The 19,492-nt window shown below is 43.1% G+C and overlaps 2 protein-coding genes across 3 annotated transcripts in view; both read right to left on the bottom strand.

Moving 5' to 3' along the window:
- LOC306914202 (netrin receptor UNC5D-like) overlaps nt 1-19,492 on the bottom strand; it is a 199,710-nt gene that overhangs the window by 130,391 nt on the left and 49,827 nt on the right. The gene's annotated exons all lie outside the window — the stretch shown is intronic.
- The window catches only part of LOC306913767 (IgGFc-binding protein-like), a gene marked incomplete at both ends in the record, with an annotated part of 55,209 nt that overhangs the window by 9,747 nt on the left and 25,970 nt on the right, over nt 1-19,492 (bottom strand). The window contains 19 exons of the mRNA XM_079490580.1: nt 1-47; nt 542-719; nt 1,322-1,569; nt 1,984-2,128; nt 3,524-3,729; nt 4,484-4,653; nt 6,002-6,109; nt 7,708-7,851; nt 9,596-9,741; nt 10,813-10,937; nt 11,652-11,768; nt 12,495-12,633; nt 13,200-13,399; nt 14,155-14,296; nt 14,389-14,527; nt 14,635-14,763; nt 15,100-15,248; nt 17,796-18,040; nt 18,639-18,780. The exon at nt 1-47 is cut by the window's left edge and continues 59 nt beyond it. Of these exons, the coding sequence (XP_079346706.1) occupies nt 1-47; nt 542-719; nt 1,322-1,569; nt 1,984-2,128; nt 3,524-3,729; nt 4,484-4,653; nt 6,002-6,109; nt 7,708-7,851; nt 9,596-9,741; nt 10,813-10,937; nt 11,652-11,768; nt 12,495-12,633; nt 13,200-13,399; nt 14,155-14,296; nt 14,389-14,527; nt 14,635-14,763; nt 15,100-15,248; nt 17,796-18,040; nt 18,639-18,780 (2,919 nt within the window). The remainder of the gene's footprint in view (nt 48-541; nt 720-1,321; nt 1,570-1,983; nt 2,129-3,523; nt 3,730-4,483; nt 4,654-6,001; nt 6,110-7,707; nt 7,852-9,595; nt 9,742-10,812; nt 10,938-11,651; nt 11,769-12,494; nt 12,634-13,199; nt 13,400-14,154; nt 14,297-14,388; nt 14,528-14,634; nt 14,764-15,099; nt 15,249-17,795; nt 18,041-18,638; nt 18,781-19,492) is intronic.

Below are 19,492 nucleotides of genomic sequence, written 5' to 3'. Positions count from 1 at the left end.
GCCATTTGGTTTGATGTTGTCATCCGCTGCTTTGTCGTTAAAGTTTCCTACAAACACACAAGGGTACAGTACAGTACAGTACAGTAGGCTACAGTACAGATTAGGACATTTTCAGCCATTTAACTTTCCTCCAGCTCAGAGGTTCTCAAACCATGGATGGGGGCCACAAGTGAGGTCACAGAAAGGTAACAACTGAAAAAAATTAAAGTATCATAAGATTTAAGTCTATTCAATCTACAGTTGATTTTGTCGACAAAAAAACATCCGGGCCTTGATGGTGTCATAATGCCTGATTTTACACTGAAAATAGCCGACCTGTGAGCTTGTAGATCTGCTATTTTCAACAGTGCAACACCCGAGCAGAACCAAACATGAAATTAATTTTCTATTAGTTCTACTGGATCTCTTCTCCACTTGTCCCTCCCTAAAATGTTACAGTAGTCTAGTTTTTATTGCTGACGAAATTGTCATCATAGCTTCGTTTTTATCAGTGAAAGAAGGGAGTCGATGAACACATTTCGCCATAGTTTAGGTCCCTTACCACACATGCCACAGAGCAGGCCGCTGTAGGCGCCGGGGAGTTGCACGTCTGCGTGGTGGTTGCCGTCAAAACGCACCCTGAGGCCAAAGGTCGTCTCCAGGGCCACAAACTTTCCACTCAGGTAGATCTTGACGCCGTTAGGCAGGTCGACAGGAGTGCTCACCCGGGTTCCGTTCACCTGAGACATGATATTATGGATGTCAATCATTACTATGTTGTTGCTGTCGAGCAGAAAACCTTTTAATTTTAACTTTATATATATATATATATTTTTTTTTATCAACACCCTACTGTACTTACATGAAAGCATTTAAAGTAGCAGATCTGCATGCTCAAAGCATGGCGTCAAGCGTTTTGAGCTTTTACTGTAAATCTGCTACTTTTGCTATTTTTGAATTTAAATCATGAAAAGTAACAGTGGATGAAATTTGTTTTTGTTCCCATCATGTCATTATTCCAAGAAAAAAGGGAAGAAGGGGGGGCATTTTCCACAAATCGTACAAATAAAGGGCTTTTATTACTGCGTTTACTGTACCAATACTACTGCTACTACGGTTAGGCATGGTTCTATAATAGAACTTCTATTGAGGTTATGGTTAGAGTTACAGTTAGAGTTAGGCGTAGTAATACTTACAAAAAACGCATGGAAGAGGTTGAACACAAGGAAGAACACGGAATGACTGGCAATCACCTCGACTACGAGGCACAGCTGAGTTTTGCTGATGATGTGAACTGGGCATTCTAATGACACTGATTTGACAGTGATCGTTTTCTTCTAACCTGAACTTTGCGTCCCTTGCCGAGGATGACGGTCGTGTCGTACACGCTGACCACGACGGCCCGGACGTACGAGATCTTCCTGTTGCTGCCGCGGTGCTCGTTCTGGGTGTCCACGGTGAAGTACGGCAAGCCGGAGGTCTCGTTGCAGGGCTTGGTGAGGGTGTAGGAGCAGGCGCCCATGTAGTTGTGGGTCCTCTTGTCAAAGGTGGTGTAGTGGGGGTCGCCCGACACCGAACACATGCCCGTAGCTGCAGGGAAGAGCAGTGAGAGTTTAGCTTAGTTTAGGTGTGCGTGTGCGTGTGTGTGGCGTGCGTGCGTGCGTGCGTGCGTGCGTGCGTGCGTGCGTGCGTGCGTGCGTGCGTGCGTGCGTGCGTGCGTGCGTGCGTGCGTGCGTGTATTACCGGTAGTAGAATTTCAGAAATAGACACTGTGAGAACTGAGAACCATTTTCCTGGTCCTCATTTTATGGTTAAAATAGCAGATCTATAAACTCACAAATGCATCTCGCTAGAATTAGGGAATTAGGGATATGATATAGGGATATGATGATAATTCGTAACATGAATGTCCTCAAATATTTAGTGTAGTAGACAGTGAATATAATAGTAAATGCAGTAATACAAACTATTGTGTGTGTATGTGTGTGTGTGTGTGTGTCGTACGTAGATCATGGCAGCCATATTCTCCATCTTGCAGCGTGCAGCTCTGGGTGACCGGGGCACAGCTCGTGTTGTGACACTGGATGGAGCCTCCTCCCTGGCACACACACTTCTGCTCGCAAGCGTCCAGGTACCACTCATCACCCACCTGACACACACACGCATGCGGACACACACACACACGCATGCGGACACACACACACACGCATGCGGACACACACACACACACACACACACACACACACACACACACACACACACACACACACACACACACACACACACACACACACACACACACACACACACACACACACACACACACACACACACACACACACACACACACGTTAAAAACAGGCTGACATTGTTGTTCTAATAGATCCAGTGTAGTTAGTATTTAGTGACAAGCTCCTGTTTCCACTGGTTCAATCTTTATAAAAAACACCAAAAACCTCATTCACACTTTTTCAAGTAGCAAAAATAGGCTCTCTACAAGCAGCAGATATTTGCGCTATACGTTTATGTGACACTGACTGCTGTACAACAAAGTAGGGAATTCATTTAACAAAAAAATAAACTGTTCAAAGTTTAAATTCGGAGATGCAAGGTCTGTAACGATATTATGAGATTCAGCCCCGAGGCTGCAGAACGGGTTCATTCCTCAATCTATCATCCCCTGTGTGTTCTGTGTCAGACTGTTCTTGTTCCCGTGTTTTAATCCATTTTGTGCGGGAACCCCTTTTGGCGTTAGCATCATGTTATGCTTTAGCTATTGAAAAATAGCAGATCTACAAGCTCATAGCGCGCCACCGAGTGGCGCGCTACGAGCTTGTAGGTCTGCTATTTTTGAAAAATCGAAGAACGACTGACATAGAAACATAGCTTTTTCAGAAAACTGTCAGGATGTAGAAGACATTTTTAGAATCTGATCTCAGGTCAAAATGGATTAAGGACACAGCGTCCCATCATGCTCAATTTGTTTCATTGGTAAATCAGTTTATGTCTGTAGTGAACACGGCCTGTCCCCAGAATGTACTGTAACCTCACTTTACCTTACCTTACTGCTTTATTGGATAATTTGCCTATGTGGATTATTTGGATTATACGGAGGCCTGCCTGCACTACTTATTATGAGACTGCCAACTACAGTTCAGTTTAAGCTCACAATAATTGTAAACTAAGACTAAATATATTGACAATTTTGTCAACAAATTAATACTAGACTAAAATGTTAAGATATCTATAGTCGACTAAAACTAGACTAAAGGTAAAACATTTCAGATGACTAAAATATGAATACAACTTAACAGAACTTTATTCAAATGACTAAAACTAAATCAACATTTGCTGTCAAAATCAACACTGCTCACAATGCATCGCACCCCGACACGTTGTGTTCTTGTAGAGCGGCTATTTTTGAAAACCTTTGAACAATCTTGAACTGAAACATTGTGAATTATTTGTACATTTTGGGGAATAATCCTGAAAGTTTCACTAGTCATTGGCGTGAGTGAAAACGCTTGAGTGACTGGTGACTCACGGGATGGTAGTCTCCACTGGGGTCCACACAGCCGCAGTCCCTGAGCGGGACGCACTTGTCGTCGCTGAGGATGAAGCCGGCGTCGCACTTGCAACCCTCCACGCACGTGTCCTCGCAGCCTGCCGGCCCGCCGCCAGTACCCACGCACGTCTCCGGACACGCACTCACACACAGCGAGTACGAGGAGTTAGGAGGACAACTCAGAGCTGGATGGATGGATAGAGAGACAGACAGAGAGAGAGAGAGAGATAATTACTTTATTAATACTCAACATTATACACAATATACAGCATACATTGCATCTTAACTGTTCCACAGTTTCACTTTACAATTACAATTTTACAATTTAGGCATTTAGCAGACACTCTTAATCCAGAGCGATTTACATTAAGCAATAACAAAAAGCATGGCATACATCACAGTGGAGTATCTATGTAAACTGTATACTATACTATATTATACATACTATAAAGTGATATGACTACATAAAAATGCAATTCTAGTGCTGTCTACGTAACATGCTATAAGTCTGTTTAAAATACTATCTAAGTCTACATAATGTGCTATATTTAAAATACTATCTAAGTCTACATCAAGTGCTACTGTATCTAAGGGGCTAGTGCTACGGGCCATGGTGGAGTCTGAAGAGGTGGGTTTTCAGACTACGGCGGAAGATTGGGAGTGAGGCTGCAGTTCTGATTGTGATGGGGAGTGCACACTTTATGTGTAGTGCGTTGACGCTAAGGGTACAGAAGTTAATAGACACGATCAATGTAATCGTCGTTATAGGCAAAAACTTTCAAAAACAAATCCATATCATCTTCTTTTTTTGTGTTAGACAACCACTGATTTAAAAGGCTTTCGTAGATTACTATTACTGGACCAATAAAGCATCCAATCATATAAATCACACATACACCGCAGTCCGCCCGGCGACAGACTGTGTTCCAGTATACTTACGGCAGAAGGCGGGGGTCCTCCAGGGGTGCACGGTGGCCCCAGCACTGTGACACGCGTCGGTGTAGACCTGCAGCTGGTCACACAGCGCCCCCTGCTGCCCGTTGGATTCACACATGTCATACACACAGGCCTGGAAGAATGGAGTGGGATCCACCACTGCGATACACTCCCTGGAGGACGGAGGTAGAGAGGTGCAACGGTTCATCAAACTAATCAATGTAATACATTATAAAAATACAAATTAATAACCATATAGTGTTTTGTATTTGTTGATGAGATGTATTATCGTGTTGCTTCTATGTTGATTCTTTTTGGTTAATTTCACCCACTTTTTGAGGGGCGATGTCCAGCTTTTGCTGTATGTAACCCGATTTTTGCCCCAACACAAACATTAATACTATGTTGATTTTTTTGGTTAATTTCACCCACTTTTTGAGGGGCGATGTCCAGCTTTTGGTGTATGTAACCCGATTTTTGCCCCAACACAAACATTAAATGCCATTGACAATGAATGGACACCGTTGAGTGTTTGTGTAAACACAAACATTGCATAACACGAACATTGATGACGACGAAGATGAGGAAGCAAATTGTGATTGGCCTTCCGATGTACGATGATAAGAGCGCCGCTCACTTCACACGGGTGTGATTGTTTTACTTCTATAAACCTGTGATGTGACAATAAAGCTGATTCTGATTGATGAATAGATACTGGACGTAGGACCGCAATGGAAATAGGCCCTCGTGCTGTTTACATTTCTGACCAATAAAGTATTCGATCAGGCAATCAAAACATCATTCAAAAACATTATTCAAATCATAATCGGTTCCTATTTTGGGCATGAAATTATAGACAAAATATTTCACTAAAATGTTGTGAAGGGTGCCGATGGCCTAGTGGTTAAGGCACTGGCACATACCACATAATAGGCTCTAATGCAGCTCGATAGCGAGGCATGGGTTAAATTCCCAAATAAAAGGCAGAAACGGCATTCAATGTGTTAAACATAAAAAAAACCACATAGAATAAGTATGTGCCTTAAGCCAAATGACATCATTGACATGATGGTAATATCATGGAGATATTTTAATTTACTTGGCCCACAATGATCAGATTACAATAATCCATGATGTGATCCAAGTACTGAGAGGACCATCAGCACACACACACACACACACACACACACACACACACACACACACACACACACACACACACACACACACACTTTTGTTGACAGTGTCTTCCCAAGATTATCTGTCAAGCAATCTTATCTCAGATTGCAATAATACCTTACTCTAATCTGGATAATGTAACATAGCTTCTCCCCCCCCCCCAACAAAACACACCAACGAACGCACGCACGTGGCTTTGCGCGCGCACACGCACACACACACACACACACACACACACACACACACACACACACACACACACACACACACACACACACACACACACACACACACACACACACACACACACACACACACACGTGTATGTGTGTGTATAGTCACCTGAAGGGTCCGGCAGGGTCCTTGAGTTTACCACATTTCTCTGGTTTGACCACCTCAGCCTGCAGCGTCGGGTCACACACAGGGTCTGGCTTGGTTCCGGGTGTGCATCTGTTAAAAATAATAATAAAATAATAAAATAATAATAATTAAAAAAAAAATATATATGATATGTAAACAAAACATACACATATTAATGTTATATTTTTGGTTCAAATGCTCTATATTCTGATATAACTTGTTGCTATAAAGTGTTCAGTAATAGTGGTCTCCCTGTCTCTCCAGGTAAACAGGAAATGTGTATATATAGTGTATATATAAACAAGTGAAATTGGAAATGATGACACAGTGATGATGAGCAGACAACAGAACATTATGAAACTGAAGCCACGTCATTATTTTGTCCTGATTGGATGAAATAGAATCCACCTCTCCTGTTTATTAAAGCTGCACTACGTAACTTGAGAATATATTTACTGTGTATGAAATAGCTGGAGAGAAGAGGAGACCCCTGTTATTGAACAAACACTATACTGTAGCAATCTCTTTAACTTAGGCCTGACCTCAAAATTAAAAAAAAATCTTCTAAATCTTCCAGTTTTCGGAAATAAATATTTTCATGATTTTTCAAAAATAGCAGACCTACAAGCTCGTAGCGCGCCACTCGGTGGCGCGCTATGAGCTTGTAGATCTGCTATTTTTCAATAGCTAAATTACAACACCAAAGGGGGGTTCCCGCCCAAAATGGGTTAATATAACAATATAGAACTTTTTTTAACTAAAACAAAACAACCTTTAAAACAGTGTGGAGTAAACAGTGTGAAGGTATAGCATATACCGTGTATTCATTATTAGTCACTTTACTGTACACAACTTATTTTACGGCACTGTAGGAGGCTAGCTGTCTATAAGAAGGTCTGTCTGTGTGTCTTTTTTGTATTTAACTTAAACATGGTGAAATAGTGGAAATAGAGACCTACATCCTCAGTTGTGACCTTGTAGATTGGATATTCTTTTCATTATTAATTATTAACTAGGGCATACGTGGTTATTAAGTGGCATAATGCGTTTCTGTAAGATTGGGACCCTTAGACAACCCCTGATATTGACAACTGACGTCACAGGGGTGACATCACAGAAGACAATTACGATTGGAGCCACAACGCTCCCATGTTGATCCCGAGATCCAACATGATCCAACTTCTAGTTGGTAAGACATAGAGCCATATACCTGTCTCTATACTGTATATAAACCCAATCATCCCTGCTGATCTCCCTAAGGCATGTGGTTCCCAAAGTGGGGCCCGGGGACCCCCAGGGGTCCTTGAGGGAGTTCCAGCTAAATGATAGTTTGGAACCAAATGGACCCATTACAGGAACCAAAATGGACCCATTACATTTGTACACTCTCAGAGTTAAATTAACATTGATTTTAAAATATAAATTGGGGTCCCAGAGATATAAATGCCATTAAATGGGGCTCTGTAGTCCTTAATTAATTAAACGGGTTGAGAATCACTGCTAGAGCCGTAAAAATCTTCTCTTATGGGGGTCCCTGGAATATCTTTTCAAATGGGGGTCCGAGGGCTAATTAGTGTCAATTTGGGGGTCCTTGACGTGAGAAAGTTTGGGAACCACTGCCCTCAGGAACTCGGCGCATTCCCACATCACGCGTCCCAGAGTCCCGCAGCAGGCCGCCACAAACTCACGAGTCATCCTCGTCCTCGTCCGTCTGCCAGCTGTTGCCGAAGTCGTTGGTGTTTCCCGCCAGCGTGCCGTCTGGCTTGGCGAAGTCGTTGCCCGGTTTGCCGTCGTAGTCGCCGCACAGGCCGCACATCTGGTCATGGTAGGAGCTGGAGTGGAGGAGAGGGTAGAAAGAGGAGGGGAGGGGAGGGGAGAGGAGAGAGAATTAGAGATTAAGGAATGAAGACGACGCTTAATCAGGCTTAACCCATTTTGGGCGGGAACCCCTTTTGGTGTTAGCATTAGTGTTATGCTTTAGCTATTGAAAAATATCAGATCTACAAGCTCATAGCGCGCCACCGAGTGGCGCGCTATGAGCGCTACGAGCTTGTAGGTCTGCTATTTTTGAAAAATCTAAGAACGACTGACACAGAAACATAGCTTTTTCAGAAAACTGTCAGGATGTAGAAGACATTTTTAGAATCTGATCTCAGGTCAAAATGGCTTAAAGACCCGATAAGTATTGGCCCTTTTATTCCCATGGGAATAAATACAAGGTTAGAGAGGAGAAAAGACCGATAGAAACAATCTAATGAAGCATCATGAGTGAGATTATAGTCAAAGACACGTCATGAGTGGAAGAAGGAGGAGTAAACGCTATATTTCTAGCCCGTGTGTCATGCACGGAAATAGCGGACCTACAAGCTCGACGACGTTGTGAGCTTGTGGATCGGCTGTTTTCTATTTCGGGCTTAAAGACGTGATAATTTACTTTACAAAAAAAAAACCCTCATTATTTATACGTAATTGTGCCGTGCGCGAGAATAGCCAATCGACAAGTTCGACAACGTGGCGCAAACAAGCCGAGTTGTGAGCTTGTAGATCTGGCCATTTTCACATTCTCCGAGGCTTAAAGATTTAGGCGGCATGAATGGATGAGGATTTGCTCGAGCACGGGCGCGTTTGTCTGACCTTTGAACTCGGCCTGTATACCTGCGGTACACCAACACGACGTGTGCACGTCATCGCTCTCCAATCAGACATGTTCGTATACGTCTTAATGCCTGCTATGTTTAGATATTAATCATTGAGATTATTGTAATACCTTCTTATCGTAAAGGACGAATCCCTGGGAAAATAGTGCTTCCATACTTTTAAAGCTGGGAATCGGGAACTCATTTCCATGAATACAATTGTTTGTTTTAACTTTAACCTATTGATATGGTCCATGTCAGTGGTTCTCAAAGTGGGGTCCGGGGACCCCCAGGGGGTCCTTGAGGGAGTTCCAGGGGGTCCCCAGCTAAATGATAGTTAGGAACCAAATGGACTCTTATGGGTCTGTAACTCTGAGTTAAATTAACTTTGATTTTACAATATAAATTGGGGGTCCCAGATATAGAAATGCCATTAAATGGGGGTCCGTAGACTAATGCATGTCAAACTGGGGGTCCTTGAAATTAAAATGGTTGAAAATCACTGCTAGGGTTGTTGTTTTTTTGTCTTTGTCTTTTTTTTTGTCTGCCCGCTCTTTCTTCTTTTTCTCCTTCTGAAATGTACACTCTGAAGCGATATTGCCCTTTGCCCCTGTTAAGTGTTGACTTGATGCCATATGTAGTCCTGAAAATAGCAGATAGTCCTGAAAATAGCAGACCTACAAGCTCGTAGCTTGTAGGTCTGCTATTTTTGAAAAGTCGAAGAACGACTGACATAGAAACATAGCTTTTTCAGAAAACTGTCAGGATGTAGAAGACATTTTTAGAATCTGATCTCAGGTCAAAATGGGTTAAGGTCACATTTCTCCCCATTTTTGAAAATTTGACAAATCTTGAAAGTGTTAGAACTACTGATTGAGGAGGCATTCGTAGAGTGGGTTGTGGGTTCTTCTACTCTACTGCGTGTCTGTCCGGTACCGACCTGGGCACAGAGATCTGGGCGTAGTGGTTTCCATCCCAGCGCACGCGCAGGCCGAACGAGGTCTGCAGGGTGACGAACTGACCCGCCAGGGAGAGAGAGACGAGAGGAGAGGGCGAGTGAGGGAGGGCCACGCGACGCCCAGCCACCTGCAAGAAAGGGGGGAGAGAGACAGAGTGACGGACAGAGAGAGAGAAGAGAGAGAATTGATTATAATTATTTGCTTAGGGCCCGTACAGACGGTAGGACTATTAAAGTTGTCGGGACTCGGGAGTCATCTGATCATTATGTATTTCACACTACAGGAGACTCTTTTAAACACAAAAACATTGGACATCACTTTGGTACTTTAAGTACATTTTGAGACCAATACCGTTGTTCTTTTTAGTACAGTTTGAATTCCAGACTTATAATTAATGTATAATGCTCAAACAAGGTCAGTTTCATATGACCACAGTGCCACCTAGTGGACCTGACCTGCTACTGCAGGTATACATTTAGGTAACAATACCACACTATAGAAATACTGAAGTCACTGAAATAAAAGACCTGTATAAAAAAATAGCCAATCAACAAGCTCGATGCAAACGCATTGCATCGAGACATGAGCATGTAGATCAGCTATTTTTGAATAGAGAAAGTATAAAATATGGATAGGGTACTGTATGTTTTGTACATCTACAAAGCAACTTGTAACTAAAAGGTTCAAATAATTGTAGTGTTTACAAGTAAAATACAAGTCTGTCTGTCTGTTTGTCTGTCTGGCAGTCCCGCCCCCTTACATGACGACGCCAGGCCCAGGAAATAGTTTCCGATGCATTTTTCCCATAGACATTTCAAAACGTATAAGCGTCGTACAAAGCCAACTCTTGTCGTGACAAATCATGACAACAAACACAATATTTTGGACCAAACAAATAATTACAAAGAAGAAAAACAACAAAAAAAGTGTTGTAACCTGCAGTTTTCTTCTTCTTTCTAATTATTTGTTCAGCCCGAAAAATTTAGTTTGTTGTCATGATTTGTCACGACAAGAGTTGTCTTTGTCCGCGGCGTAAACGTCTTTAAATAAATACTTTCTGAAAAGTCTATGAGGAAAATGAACGGGGATTTATTTTCCGGGTCTCCCGAGGGGGCGGGACTGCGACGCTCTATAGGTAGTGGATAGACATGGTTGGGTGACATTTAATATGATGTACATGTAGTGGACACACACTGACCAGGACCCTCCTGCTCTTCATCAGGGTGACGGTGACGTCCTCCACGGTGACGTAGAGCTTCTTCAGGTAGGACACGCCTTTCAGGGTCCTCTCCTCGTTCTTGCCCTCCACGGAGAACCAGGGCCCTGCATGGATGGACACACCGACACGGCTCTGATCAAAAACCCCGATACGTTCATGTGTTCATGATGGAGTACACTAACATATTAGTTAGTGTGGTTGTCCTAAGGCCAAGCAGACTAGTAATTCCATCCATCCATCCATCTTCAAACGCTTATCCGTAGTCGGGTCGCGGGGGCAACAGCTCCACCAGAGTGCTCCAGACTTCCCTCTCCAGAGCAACATTAGTGACTTCCTCCTGGGGGATTCCGAGACGTTCCAAGGCCAGTGAGTCGATGTGTTTCCTCCAACTGCGCCTTGGTCTGCCCCGGGGTCTCCTCCCAGTGGGACGTGCATCGAGGACCTCCCTAGGGAGGCGCCCGAGAGGCATCCTAACCAGATGCCCGAACCACCTCAGCTGGCTCCTTTCCAGACTAGTAATTGCCCAACTTTATTCATTTATTCCGTATAAACTTTTTAGGGTCCCTGTGACGTCATGTGGGTCAATACATCATCATCACACTGTCCTTATGCAAGACTCAAAGCTTGAAATTGACGGTAAAACCGCACTTGCAATTTCCCAGAATTTCGCCTTTCTAGTTATATGAAAGTTACATTAACACCCAGGAGTTTACTGTGCAGTAGATGCTGTGTCCATTGGCTGCACAGCTGTGCGGAATAAATTCAAAATATGAAATGTGTGAAACAGCTTCTAGCCAGAGTGTATATAGGCGCCGTACCAGTGTTGTTTCCGCAGGCTCTGGCCAGTGTGTACGTGCAGGTACCCATGAAGCTGTAGAACTTCCCGTCAAAGGTGTTGTAGTGAGGGTCTCCTGACACCACACAGTCCTGGGAGCCTGACAGGGGGGGGGGACAGAGTACACGTCAGTACATATCAGCCTATTGTACAAAACAGACCCACTAGTGGAGACGAGGAAGTTCTCTAACGGAACTTCACTTCCGTTTACTTTAATTTACGTAAACGTTTGGCACAGCGAATCGTTCGGCGATGCCAATCGTGGCTCAAGTCCACTTTAGATGGCACGCCTCCATCGTTTTAAAGGGGAATTTCTTCCTTTCTTTACAAAAGTAAGTTGATAATTATGTATAGTGACCAAAAATAAATAAATAATACAAATAAAGATATAGGGCGCTGGTCCTGGTCCTGGAGGGGTCTAACGCTAGAACTCCTATTCAATCGCGCAATTGTTTTTTTGTTTACATCTGTTCTAGATGATGTGACAGCAACACTATGCATTGTTGACACTGCACTCTTCATGGTCTACGTGAGCTGACGTTAGACCCCTCTTACGCTTTTCCAGAGTCCAGGACCAGGACCAGAGCCCTATATCTTTATTTTATTTTATTTTTTTGGTCAATATACATAATTATCAACTTACTTTTGTAAAAAAAAGGTTAGGAAGAAATTCCCCTTTAACTGTTATGTTATGTTGTGGGTTTGTCCCAAGAAGTCACTATAGGCCGTTTTGGGAGTAGAGAGTGATGACATGCCACAGACAAGTTTAAGTCTGTGAGAGGTTCTATGTTCATTTTGTTACATTTTGGTAACCTCGTGAACTTACTGGTGGGGTAGCATCCCAGGTCTCCTCCTTGCAGTTTACACTCGTGCAGTGGCGGGCACTCTGTGGGCGTACAGGTGATGTTGGGAGCATGGCACGCACACTTGAACTTACAGTCCTCCACATAAAACTCCTCTCCAGACTGAGAGAGAGAGAGAGAGAGAGAGAGAGAGAGAGAATTCACAAAATGATCATATACAATCATTACAAGTAAGACGCGCGGGAAGCGAACGCAGCTCGTAAATTGCAAAAACAACAATTAGAATAAATTACGTAATTTTTTAAGTTTTGTGTGTGTGTGTGTGTGTGTGTGTGTGTGTGTGTGTGTGTGTGTGTGTGTGTGTGTGTGTGTGTGCGTGCGTGTGTGTGTGCGTGCATGTGTGTGTTTTTGTTTGTGATACAGCTGCGCCCTCTGGTGGTGGGCGGGTGGTGTTACAGCGTGACACACAGACAGACAGACAGACATGATCTGCTGGGTCTCATAGTAAATGCTCACTGCGTTCGCAATCACTGCGTTCGCAATCACTGCGTTCGCAATTATAATATTTAGGTATGTGGAGGAATAAACACACCCTCTGCTCTAGCTGATTATAATCACACACAGCTGATTAGAGCTCTGCACGCATTTCAGTCAATGCGGTTTTGACCCATGAATGTGCACACTACCGAGTAATATGTTTTTAATCAAGAAAACCATATATATATTACCTCATAGTACTGATCGTTGAATTCTTTACACCCACAGTCGGTGGTCCTCACACACTTCCCAGCACTGAGGATGTAGCCGGGGTCACACACACACGACTCCACACAGGGACCACCGCAGCCCGTGGAGGGCTTCCCGGCGCACGTGTCCTGACAGGGGTCTGCGCACGGCTCATAGTGGCTGTTAGCAGGACAGTCCAGAGCTGCAGGAAGGAGAGAGAGGGACATGTGTGTGAATAAACACTGAATCTGACATTTTAAAACCACTGACATCAAGAGCTACAGACCGGTATCACTCTTTTCCATTCCTTCCGAAACACTTCAATGAGACGTTTCTAACCAGCTCTCTCTCCATCTCACACAGAATAACCTGTTGGGTCCCGACTCCCGACCGGTAAGAATTCAAACCTAGCCCACTCCTCAGTCCTGATCCTTCTAGACCACTGCTTCGCAAACAGTGGTTCGGGACCCTTATTTTTTTATTTCATGAATTTAAAAACAATTATTAAAGAAGTATGAATTAATAAAATAAAAATCTAAGAAATTCCATGAATTAGAAAACAAATGTTTAAAGAAGTAGTGAAAATAGCCGATCTACAAGCTCACAACGTGGCGCAAAGCGACATGTTTGTGAGCTTGTAGATATCCGATTTTGGGCAAACATCAAATTTCTCGTTTGGGAACCACTGCTCTAGACCTATCAGCAGCTTTTGACACAGTCAACCACTGACCTTGACATAGCTGGGTCAGCTCTCTCAAGAGGTTCTCTTCCTATCTGCCTGGTTAGATCTACCAGGGTTCATGGAACCTCCCCCCGGCCCGTACCATCTTGACCGGGGTCTTTCCACAATGGTATGACCCGCCATCAATTAATTTCTCACTCTCCTTCCCCACCACTCTCTGCATTCATCCATCCATCCATCCATCTTTCCATTCGTCCATCGGTCTGTTGACTCACGGCAGAATGTTTGGTTCCTCCAGGGGGGGATGTTGACTCCACGGTCCTGGCACTCATTGACGTAGGCTTCAATGGCCTCGCACAGGATGGACGAGGCCCCGTCCAGCTCACACAGGTCAAACATACAGTCCCTGAAGTAGTCCTAAATAAACAAGCAAATGCATATTAAGAAGTGTGTGTTTGAGTGCATGTGTGCATTGAGTGTTTGTGTGATATTTGCGTATTATCACTCACATTGGGGTTGACCTTGCGGTGACAGACAGCGAAGGGTCCCCTCTTGTCCAACAGGATGCCACAGAATCCAGAGCTCTCATACAGATCCTGTTCCTCATCCGTACATCCCGGGACCGTGACGTTGGGCTTCTTATTACAGCTATGGAGACACAAGCAGGGGAATGGTGGTTGTTTGTGGATGAATGTATCTGTGTATGTGCGTGTTCATAATAGAATAAGCTTCATGTTCATGTTAGCGTTACTCACTTGGGGTCGGTCACCCAGCTGTGCCCGAACACATTGGGGTCATTGGTGACGATGCCGTCTGGCTTCCGCATGTCATCCTTGGCGTTGTCATTGTAGTCTCCACACAGACCACACAACGTGTCCTTGTAACTGCAGGTCAGCAGGTTGGAGGCAAAGGAAAGAGTGAAGCTGTGAGTATCTTTAGATTAGATCAGTCAAATGATTCAAATAGCCGGCTGTAATGGGTTTGGGCAGCGGTGGCCGAACGGTTTGCGGAGCGGTCTTGATACCGGAAGGTGGCCAGTTCGTATCCCCGGACCGGCACGTTAAAATTACCACCGCTGAAGTGCCCTTGAGCAAGGCATTGGACCACTACCATGAAATGTTCTATGAGCAGGGCCTGGCTGTAAACAAGTATCTGATGCTTAGTCCAGTTACCCTGGGTAAATATAGTAACTTTGCTTTGCTTTGCTTTGTTTCACTCACTCTTTGATCACTTTGATGTCCATGAAGTGGTTTCCATCGTAGCGGACGGTCACACCAAAGTCCATGGCTACAGTGTACTGTGTCCCAGACTTGAACACAGAGACACCGCTGGCTGGAGTGACTGGCAGGTTGACATTGGTTCCATTCAGCTACGCAAGAACATAACATTCGAGAAATAGAAGAATATTATCAGCAATATTTCCCCTTCCGTTAAGCATCACTAGGTCGAAATGTGAAGGATACATTTCAAGATCCCCTCTACAGTATTTACAGTACAGCCATATATAATAATATTGTCAGCAGACTTGTGGCATCGTTTTAACATATTATGTTTGCAGTCAGAGATGTAAACAGCACATGGTACAGTAAGACATTAAAGCTAAAAGGATAACACTAAAAAGTCCTGGGAACTTGTTTCCATTGTATGGTCCTTTGTATTCAATTCATCAACATAGCATACAAAGATCAGTCTGCCAATTCTTATAATGGCATTATCTATTACTCATTAGATGCCGAAAGCTCTGTTATTTACAGTTTTGGATCATCCATTTGGCACTACGGCTGTAATGATGAATATTAACAGTGATACGATGTGTATCACGATACAATGTATCGGATACATGGTTGACAATACGATACATGGACGATATATGGGTAATTCATGGCGATGCGATACAATTCAATGATTTAAATGATTAGATCATACGATTAAATGATTCATTTGAGCAAATAAATCAAATCTGTGTGATAGTGCAGGTTTTTTAAGGGAAAATGTATAAATATGGATATAAAAAAGTAAGCACAGGGAATCTCTGGCAAATACAAAGACATTATATTTGAACACATATGGACAAACCCATAGCGTAACACAGATAATTCACACATTTATCGATAAACCAAGTGTAGCGATATTGAATGGAAAAGTAACTAAACCACTATTTTTTTCTCTTCTTAAAATTGCTAAATACAAGTACTTAGTATTAGTACTTAGTAATAGATTATTTGCATTGCAAAACGATTCAATACTGATTATTTGTATTGCAAAATGATACGATACAAAGTCAAAACGATATTATGTTATGTTGCTGTTTACAATTCGATATACTTCGATTCTTGAAATTAAAATAGATTTTTCGATGCGGTTACTATATTGTTACATCCCTAGTGCCAACACGTCACATACACACTTGTTTCAGTATGCGCATGCTTAAAGTGAATGGCACATCGAGTGGCAAACCGAGTGGCAAAGTAACAGGCAAAGTGAGTTTACAAGTAAGACGCGCAAACGCGGGAAGCGAACGCAGCTCGTAAATTGCAATAACAACAATTAGAATAAATTACGTACTTAAGGTTTTTTTTAAGTTAAGTTTTTTTAAATTAAATGTTTTTTCAAGTTTTTTTTTAGTGTGTGTATGTGTGCGTGCGTGCGTGTTTCTTTTTTAGGTTTTTTTTTTAAAAGTTTTTTGTTTATTTTTTTTTTTAAGTTAAGTTTTTTTTAAGTTAAGTTTTTTGTGTGTGCGTTTTTCCTTTAAGTTTTTTTTTAAGTTAAGTTTTTTTTTAAGTTAAGTTTTTTGTGTGTGCGTTTTTCCTTTTTACGTTTATTTTTAAGTTAAGTTATTTTTTAAGTTAAGTTATTTTTTTAAGTTAAGTTTTTTGTGTGTGTGCGTTTTTCCTTTTTAAGTTTTTTTTTTAAGTTAAGTTTTTTTTTAAGTTAAGTTTTTTTTTAAGTTAAGTTTTTTTTTAAGTTAAGTTTTTTGTGTGTGTGCGTTTTTCCTTTTTAAGTGTTTTTTTTAAGTTAAGTTTTTTTTTAAGTTAAGTTTTTTTTTAAGTTAAGTTTTTTGTGTGTGTGTGTGTGTGTGTGTGTGTGTGCGTGCGTGCGTGCGTGCGTGTGTGTGCGTGCGTGCGTGCATGTGTGTGTGTTTTTGTGTGTGATACAGCTGCGCCCTCTGGTGGTGGGCGGGTGGTGTTACAGCGTGACACACAGACACACACACACACAGACACACGGACGTGATCTGCTGGGTCTCATAGTAAATGCTCACTGCGTTCGCAAACATTGTTTAATGTTGTTTAATGCAATCAGATATGACTTTTCTGTGTGGATGTATGGGCTGTCAAGGCCAGAAAGTAGTTTTTTGCCACTCAGTAGGCGTTCCCGCATAACTTCCTGGTTTGATGATGATGTCACGCGCATACCCTCTATACTTGGGATTCTGTAAAAGGCCTACAAATTGTTAGTCTGAAATACGTCGAAATAAATAAAAAGTCTTCTGAAAAAGAATATTATATTCAAAGATGTGTGCAACATTTTCACGATTTTTCAAAAATAGCAGATCTACAAGCTCGTAGCGCGCCACTCGGTGGCACGCTATGAGCTTGTAGATCTGCTATTTTTCAATAGCTAAAGCATGACATAATGCTACAACTGCAGTCAGTTGGTCACTAGCCTGAGCTAGCGTGGGTCGCGGCTGAGATTTGCGCACACCCTGATTGGTTCACCGATCTGTCCGTCAGCCCCGGCCCCTCCTCTCCCCCCCCTAGTGCAGCGCTACGTCACATCATTTGGAGCGACGCCCACCCGGAAGGGTTGACTCCTCCCACTTCTAGACCAGAGCGGCCAATGCGTTTCCCCAGGCTTTCATTTTTTTGCGCCGAGGCTAGTTTGGTCACTAATTTTGGTGCTACAACTATCTCACCTGTACTGTGCCTCCCTTCAGTATGGAAATCTTCAGCATGCGCACGTACACGTGCACAGCCTTCACGTAGGAAATGGTAGGTCTGTTGTAGCGGTTTTCGTTGTCGACATGGACCTCGAAGTGGGGCATGGAGGTGAGGTTGCAGGGTTTAGACATCACATAGCTGCAGTTGCCCATGAAGTTGTACTTGCGACGGTCAAAGGTGGTGTAGTGGGGGTCTCCAGTTGCTATGCAGGTGGATGTGGCTGTAGGAAAGATGGTGGGAGACCGGGGAAGGTATGAGTTACTGAGAGCATAGACATGCATCCCATAGCTTGAGGGACGTCGGTTGAGCGATTGGCTAGTTTGTTAATAGACCAACCGCCTGACCAATGCCGTACCTTTGTCACTTAAAGGTTTCATGACATTCATTTTCATTTGTTTTTATTTTTCGTTTTTCTTTTAGGTTTTTAGGTCTGGAGTTTTCTCTGGGGTTTGGAAGCCTTTTGAGCTGCAATGAAAACAGGCAAAACAGTGATATCTGCTGGCAAATCCCATTGACATATATGGGATTTGCAGGGTGTGACATCACTAACAGCAGGGAAATCAGAGCACGTGTTTGAGCCAGAAAACCCCAGACCACAGAAAATCTACTGAATGTTAAAAGTTCAGTTTCTTGGGTGCAATTGAGCTAAAAAAAAAAATTTCAAAAACTTTTTTTTTAGTCACAATTCCTTTAATTACTGACTCAGTCAGTTAGTCAGTCAGTCAATCAGTCGGGCTGGCTGGCCTGCTAGTCTACCTAACAAATGCTGTGTTTGTGACTTTGTGTTAAGTATGACGTGTTCTCCTTGACATTGTCACCTTTGGGATAGCAGCCCGCTACTCCGCTGACCTCACGACACTCTTCTGTGGCGTCACAGGAATTATCCACACACTCCAAGGTGTAGTTCCCTGCACATTGACACAGCCTGGAGCAGCCGTCACCGAAGATGATCTCTCCAGGCTAACAGACAAAAGATGGGCATGAAGTCAGTCTTAAAATGTATATGGGAATGTTCTCTCATATCACCTCATGGGGCGACGGTGGCTCAGGGGTAGAGTGGCTGGATGGTAACCGCAAGGTTGCCAGTTCGAACCCGGGCTCCCCCAGAGTTAGTGTCGAAGTGTCCTTGAGCAAGACACTGAACCCCTAATTGCTCCCGATGTGCTGATTGGTGCCTTGCATGGTTTCCGCCGCCATCGGTGTACTGTATGAATGTGTGTGTGAATGGGTGAATGTAATGCACAATCTATGTAAAGCGCTATATAAATGCACCATTTACCTCATTGGCTCAGATAATCTATAGTAGGGCTTAAGATTTCACGTCGGGATCCGATCAGGCCGGGCCAATTTTGTCAAATTCAGGCAGTAAATTTTTAGACCACTGAAGTCCTGACGTCACTGCAGCTAGATGGCGCTATTACCCTGGTTCATTTTTTTTGAGGGGCGCTATCCCCGCCAACGTCTGGCTTTTGGAATTACGTCATACGACTGCTATGTCTATGGACTTTTAATGTTTGTTTAGTGCACTTTAATCAAACATTACCAGGCACGCCTCACTTCAGAATTGTTTTTTACTTGCTGACTTTATTTGGAGGGAGGCTAAATCACAGTAAGCAACTTGTTCCGTTAGCCTAATTGGGCAGATTCTGTGGCGGCCAGCAACTTTGTATAT

The sequence above is a fragment of the Electrona antarctica genome (assembly GCF_951216825.1).
Source record: "Electrona antarctica genome assembly, chromosome: 21".
Lineage (NCBI taxonomy): Eukaryota > Metazoa > Chordata > Actinopteri > Myctophiformes > Myctophidae > Electrona > Electrona antarctica.
This window is presented reverse-complemented; position numbering and strand designations above follow the sequence as displayed.